This window comes from Penaeus chinensis, chromosome 27, assembly GCF_019202785.1.
Source record: "Penaeus chinensis breed Huanghai No. 1 chromosome 27, ASM1920278v2, whole genome shotgun sequence".
In the NCBI taxonomy this organism is placed as follows: domain Eukaryota; kingdom Metazoa; phylum Arthropoda; class Malacostraca; order Decapoda; family Penaeidae; genus Penaeus; species Penaeus chinensis.
In genome coordinates this window covers 14214521-14222020 of record NC_061845.1, presented here as the reverse complement: position 1 = coordinate 14222020, position 7500 = coordinate 14214521, and the positions used below count along the sequence as shown (strand labels likewise).

The 7500-nt window shown below is 35.8% G+C and overlaps 1 protein-coding gene across 7 annotated transcripts in view; it reads left to right on the top strand.

The window, feature by feature from the left end:
- Positions 1-7500, top strand: part of LOC125039255 (protein FAM151B-like) — a 23042-nt gene that overhangs the window by 395 nt on the left and 15147 nt on the right. Inside the window, exons 1-2 of one of the 7 annotated variants that reach the window (XM_047633082.1) lie at positions 3905-3922; positions 4218-4321. The exons of 2 other annotated variants lie outside the window; for them this stretch is intronic. Coding sequence is in view for 1 of the 5 variants with exons in the window: in XM_047633079.1 (XP_047489035.1) it covers positions 3880-3922 (43 nt within the window). In the remaining 4 variants the exon portion in view is untranslated. Of the gene's footprint in view, positions 1-3793; positions 3923-3977; positions 4322-7500 lie in introns of those variants that run through there. 4 more of the 7 variants (XM_047633079.1, XM_047633081.1, XM_047633085.1 and 1 more) reach the window with 4 other exon arrangements.

Sequence of the window (7500 nt, the reverse complement as noted above, 5' to 3'; positions counted from 1 at the left end):
ATATAACACATGACAATTCTTAACAAGGAAAAAACATAAACTAGATATGAAGTAAGGAAAGAAGAATAATGAGAAAAAATGGGAGAATGAATGAAGAAAAGAAATACAAATAATCTATCAAGTCGTCATTCAAGGCCGTCATTAACTAGTGTAAGTTTGAGAAGAGAAGGTCGTGTCGGTCTCATTCTCCATTAGAAAGATGTGGGATGTAAGACACTCCATCCCTTCTTCTCTCTCCCTCGTTCTCTTCTCGTACCCCTTTTCATTTCCCTTCCTTACCGTCCCTCATATCCCTTGTAGGTCCTTTTCTTCTCTTTTTTTTTCATTTTCCATTCATCCTTCATCCCGACTATTTTTATTTCTTGCTGTCTGTAAAATTGTTTGTCGTCCACTGAACGTAATAAATTGATCAAATCAAATCCCTTATTCGCTCCTTTTATTCTGTGTCCTCCCTTTTTACCGTGGATATCCGTCTCCCTTCGTTATTCCATGAACAGTGTTCATTCAAATGTAAATAGAAGTATGACAAAATGAATATCCACAGCGAAAGAGAGGTATTTGACCGGGTTCTACTATGTCCTTGTATTCCTGACGATGTAGTTGAAACCGGCCAGAGATACATTTCTTACGCTGAGAACATATATTCCATCTTCCTGCTCATATCTTTATTTCTTATCCCAAACCACTCACCTCTTTCTATTTCTCCCTTTTCACCTCTCATTTCCCTATCTCTTCACCTCTGTTTTGTCCACTTTTTCACTTTTCTCCTTTCCTCTTTACCTTTTTATTTCCTCTCCTCCCGCCTTTACCTTCTGCTCTTCCCTTCCATTCCACTTCCACTTCTACTTCTTCACCCCTCTCCCTTCTTCAAATGCAAGTTGTCCATTATTATTATTCAGACAACTAATTCCCCTAACTCTTCTTTTCATATAGTTTGCATGTTGAACAGCGTATCAGAAAGTTGTTATGCCGTGAGATAACTTGAACCGCATGTTCTGTACTTACACGCATCCACTGAAATATTCACATGACTTGGAAATTTGTATGGATGTATTTACTGATTGTTTTAATACCATTGCACAATATAGGGATAAGTAAGTAAATAACTAAACCCAGAATATACAGATTACGTTTTTGTTAATGCACTATGGATACGTTTTGGGTAATACGCAGCGGTGTTCTTACGCACGACTCAACCTCACTGTCTATATACACTCTCTTCCGTATACAAAACAAATTAAGTATCTCTATGTTCACATTGCGAAGCCTGTGGGGCATATGAGACAGTATGGATGATGAAAGAATGGGTGGGGCGTTGGGTCAAAATCAGAAATGTTATGATGTTTTGAACAAGATAACTAAGGTAAATTTGATAGAGAAAGGGAAAGAGAGAGGGATATATATATATATATACATATATATATATATAGAGAGAGAGAGAGAAAGAGAGATAGATAGATAGATAGATAGATAGAGAGAGAGAGAGAGAGAGAGAGAGAGAGAGAGAGAGAGAGAGAGAGAGAGAGAGAGAGAGACAGACAGAGAGAGAGAGGATGGGCTCGAGCGAAGGGATAGGCAGAGAAAGGACGAGAGCATATCATATATAGGAAGCTATATTGTATAATATTAAAAAAACATGTTTTAAATCTTCAAACATGTGGCTGGAGAATATCCGTTTGTAGTGACCAAATCACGCCAGGGACCCATAAAGATGTATCGGGCCAAGGAACCACGTAGTACATCCCGCGAAGTAAACTCTCGACTTCGAAGAGGTCAGGACAGTTAAAATTCCGCTTTCCCTGTATGCAGATGTCTACCGTCGGCTTCAGTACATCAGGTCAGGCCGGCCAGAGTTCGAGCTCAACCTCCGCCTTGTACAGACGTGTCCTTTCGGCTATGGTTCCACCTGGGTTGAAGCAGCAAGAGAACGAACTCTACCTTCGCAGCATACAGACGTCTCTCCCTGCGTCCAGCTGCGTCAGGCTGGTAAGAGAAGACATCATCTCCTTACCTCTTCAGACTCGCCTCAGGATGGGCATCGCTCCAGCACCATTCTCCAAGGACACATTAGCCCCCCTAACCCCAACTCCTTTTCAATAAAGGCTCGAAATGCGCGCTGATTTGCCATGGTCACCCACCAGATAAAGATGAGAGAGAGAGAGAGAGAGAGAGAGAGAGAGAGAGAGAGAGAGAGAGAGAGAGAGAGAGAGAGAGAGAGAGAGAGAGAGAGAAGAGAGAGAGAAGAGAGAGAGAAGAGAGAGAGAGAGGGAGAGAGAGGGAGAGAGAGAGAGAGAGAGAGAGAGAGAGAGAGAGAGAGAGAGAGAGAGAGAGAGAGAGAGAGAGAGAGAGAGAGAGAGAGAAAAGATATATATATATAGAGAGAGAGAGACAGAGAGAGAGAGAGAAGAGAGAAGAGAGAAGAGAGAAGAGAGAAGAGAGAAGAGAGAGAGAGAGGGGGGGGGGGGTATGTGATGGATAGCCATTCTATATATGTCGCCAAGCTTATATGTGTGATAAAGTAATTTGAGTAAAACAAAAACTTGTTCGATTTTACATGTTCTCTGCTTAAGCTTTAGTCCGTTACATACGTCGTAAATGTCATGTCATCACAGGCTGGTTGCATGTCACTCAGGCTGTCATATTTACCTTTCACGCTTACCAGTCTTCCCCTTCTTTATTACATGTCAATAAACCATGTCAACGGCCTATATAACCATGACCTCTGAAATGTGACGATAAACTCTTTCCTTTTCCCTTCAGTCCATATTCTTAGTGACCTGATTTTGACCTGGGGGAATGTGTACCCAAATTGGCTTGCCTTTTACTGCATTAATATATGTATATATATATATATATATATATATATATATATATATATATATATATATATATATATATATGCGTTTACTATATGCAGATTCCCGAGCTAGTCGGAAAATTATTACTATGTATATAAAAAATACCTTTTTAAAAGTGTTAACGTTCACAGTGATACGTATTTTGGCGAAAATGTATCAGCTGATTATTCTTAAGGCCCACCATAAACCACAGAAAATATTGCTTACCTAGCTTTACTACTTCATGTCCACCACCTTATCCATTTTCTGCATCAACATTTACAGGAAGTTTTTGCTTTCACTTCCTTCCATCTGCGGCGAACGTGGGGCGAGAGCTAGTTCTACATACAGACACACGCACACACACGCACATACATGTTTCAACAAGTGGTTGGCGATGAGGCTGGAGGTAAAGGCGACGAAATACCGTCAGTCATTTTTGTATAGCCAAGTTTTTTTGTTTTTTTTCTCTCACATGTGGTAGTTCGGCTTCACGTTTCCATTAACTGGGATTGTTTCCCTAAGATTTGTTATTGGTGCCACGTGCTATGCACACACCACACGGACATGGCACTCATCCTCATACTGAACTATTGGAAACATTATTTGTTTCAACAGTCTTAATGGATTGTTCCTTACATGCAAAGTGTTCGGCTTTATGCCACAATTCCATTTATATTAATATGTCTAGCATATATTAATATGTACTTTCAACTGTTTCTATTTCCCTTGGGACATCATAAGCAATTATGTTGTACATCTCCCTTTTCTGAAATAATACCCCATGTGAAAGAATCTCCTTGCACAAATTAAAGTTGAGTAGACCATTAGTCAGAGGTCCCAACAAAGTACTGAATATTCTAATAACAAGTTGGTGTGAAGAGAAGAATAGAGAAGAGAAAAAGAGATAAGATATGTATATGAATACCGATCCCTTGGTTGGAGAGATATGAGGTCAGACAAAACAGAAGACAGACTAGAACATTGAACAAAGAATAATTCGTAAACCGCGCGCTGGGAGCAAAGTTTGTTTATACTGTACATGACTCATGCGGTTCCAGCGAGCACCCCGCCTAGGAACAAAGGTACTGCGAACACTGCTCCTGCTTATGGTGTAATGGGTTGATAATGGTATTTTCAGATTGATATACTTAATTGCAGGTTATATTTCATTATGCACTCTTGGGCTACTGAAAGTAAAGTGTCTAATTAGATACGTAGTGATATTTGCGGTCACATACGTACAGATAACAGTTCTGTAGAAAAAAAGATCACTATATACCCAAATGCATTTGATAATCACAGAAGTTATTCATATACATTGTTATTAATGGATACAAACAAGAAATAACAGTTAATGAATAACTCTATCGCTAGCAGAATACGGGGCCAATTTAGCGATATTTGGTGTAGCAAGATTCATAAGGCGACTCAATTGCACTGTTGCAGTTCACTTCATGGCTAACCTGTATGTTTCATTTGCTGTAAGTACCGCAATATGCATGCTATACAAGATCTACTGACATTCTTTTGTATTATTCTGTGTATTTTGTCTTATTTGAATGTGGTGGTAACGTTGTTTGTAACGTTTGTAAACTTCTCATTGTCAGAACTGGTACTACGCATGTGTAGTTCTTGATGCCTTTGAAACCATGGTAGTCAACGAGTATATATGCAAACGTCCGCGCATAAAAGTAACAACAACAACAACAACAACAAAACAGACAAACACTGATAAAGACATACAGACACTGACACTGACACTGACACTGACACTGACGTTAACACTGACACTGGCGTTGATGTTGCCACTGACACTGATGCTGACACTGACGTGACACTGATACAGACACTGCCACAGACACAGACACAGACACAGACACAGACACAGACACAGACACAGACACAGACACAGACACAGACACAGACACAGACACAGACACAGCCACAGCCACAGCAGAAACAGACACTGCCACAGACACTGATACAGACACAGACACAGACACAGACACAGACACAGCAGAAACAGACACTGATACTGACACTGACATAGACAGACATACACAGACAAACACTTTCTGACACAGACTGATACAGACATGATACTGAAACAAATATTAACAATGACTCTGTTACTAACACTGTTTCTGATACTGTTTCTTACACTTACACATGTAATCAGATTCTGACTAAAACACTAAAACTGTCACACTAAAACTGTTACTAGCACACGAATGCACTAAAACACAACAACAAACAAAACCAATACTAGTACACTAATTCATTAAAACTAACACTAACACACTAACAATATTACTAATAAAAACACAAATACTAACACTCACACACACTCACATTCACACACACACAAACTCACACTCACACTCACACTCACACTCACACTCACACTCACACTCACACTCACACTCACACTCGCACTCACACTCGCACTCGCACTCACACTCACACTCACACTCGCACTCGCACTCACACTCACACTCACACGCACACACACACGCACACACACACGCACACACACACGCACATGCACACGCACATGCACACGCACACACAGACACTCACACACAGACACACACACACAGACACACACACAGACACACACACACACAGACACACACACACACAGACACACAGACACAGACACAGACACAGACACAGACACAGACACAGACACACACACAGACACACACACACACACACAGACACACACAGACACACACAGACACACACACACACACACACACACACACACACACACACACACACACACACACACACACACACACACACACACACACACACACACACACATCCGTACTGAGAGACAGACACACATGCACACATGTAGAGGGTGCTGCCAATATTTTCAGACTATTTTGACCTCCAGTTGGAAATACTGATTTTAAGATCTGGTAACTGCAACTGCAAGGAAAAGTATGGCAGAACTTGACTTGTTTCAAATAATGAAAGTAAAAAAAATACTGGCAGTATTAGCTATATGTAATTTCTATCTGTTGGGTACTGTTCTTAGGTCACATTATAAGGCTTTGTAAGAAATTGATTGTGGATTGTGTGGTATATATAATTTTTTATGTAATTGTAACTTTGCTAATAACATAATTCTTTTGCTTAAATATACTAAATAGGCTAGAAGGCCCAGTTGATTGCAGATTGGGAATTATCAGACCATATGTCGATTGTAAGACTCATGTTGACATAGCTTACTCTTAATAGCAGTATTTTCCAAAACCTTTAAAGCATTATGATTTACATCAGTTTACAGTTTTTCAAACCCTTTCATGACTCCCAGAGAATCCTTACAGCCCTCATTTTGGTCACTCTCGTGGGTTTGCAGCTCCTCCGTGGAATGTAGGCGGTGACAGATCATTAAATTCTTTTGTTACTCTAGCTACTCTAATACTAAAACTTTCTTGGAGAGTGTTACAAAATAAGTGATCCTTTAAAATTTAGAATATTAAATTTTCAAGTTTCAACTGCACTTACTAGCATATTTTTTATATGATTATTCTTTTCTGCAGAACTAATATATATATATATGTATATACACATATATATATACATATATGTATACATATATATATACATTATATATATATACACATTATATATATATATATATATATATATATATATATTTACACATATGTATATATATATTTATATACATATATGTATATATATACATATATGTATATATACATACACATATATGTATATATATACATATATGTATATATACATACACATATATGTATATATATACATATATGTATATATATACATATATGTATATATACATACACATATATGTATATATATACATATATGTATATATATATACATATATGTATATATACACACACACAAATGTATATATATACATATATGTATATATATACACATATATGTATATATATACATATATGTATATATATACACATATGTATATGTATATATACATACACATATATGTATATATATACATATATGTATATATACATACACATATATGTATATATATACATATGTATATATATACACATATATGTATATATATATACATATATGTATATATATACACATATGTATATATATACATACATATATGTATATATATACATACATATATGTATATATATACATATATGTATATATATACACATATATGTATATATATACATATATGTATATATATACACATATATGTGTATATATATACACATATATGTATATATATACACATATATGTATATATATACATATATGTATATATATACACATATGTATATATATACATACATATATGTATATATATACATACATATATGTATATATATACATATATGTATATATATACACATATATGTATATATATACATATATGTATATATATACACATATATGTGTATATATATACACATATATGTATATATATACACATATATGTATATATATACATATATGTATATATATACATATATATATACACATATGTGTATATATATACATATATATATATATATATATATATATATATATAGACACATATATATATAATATATAATATATAATTTATAATATATAATATATAATATATAATATATAATATATAATTATAATT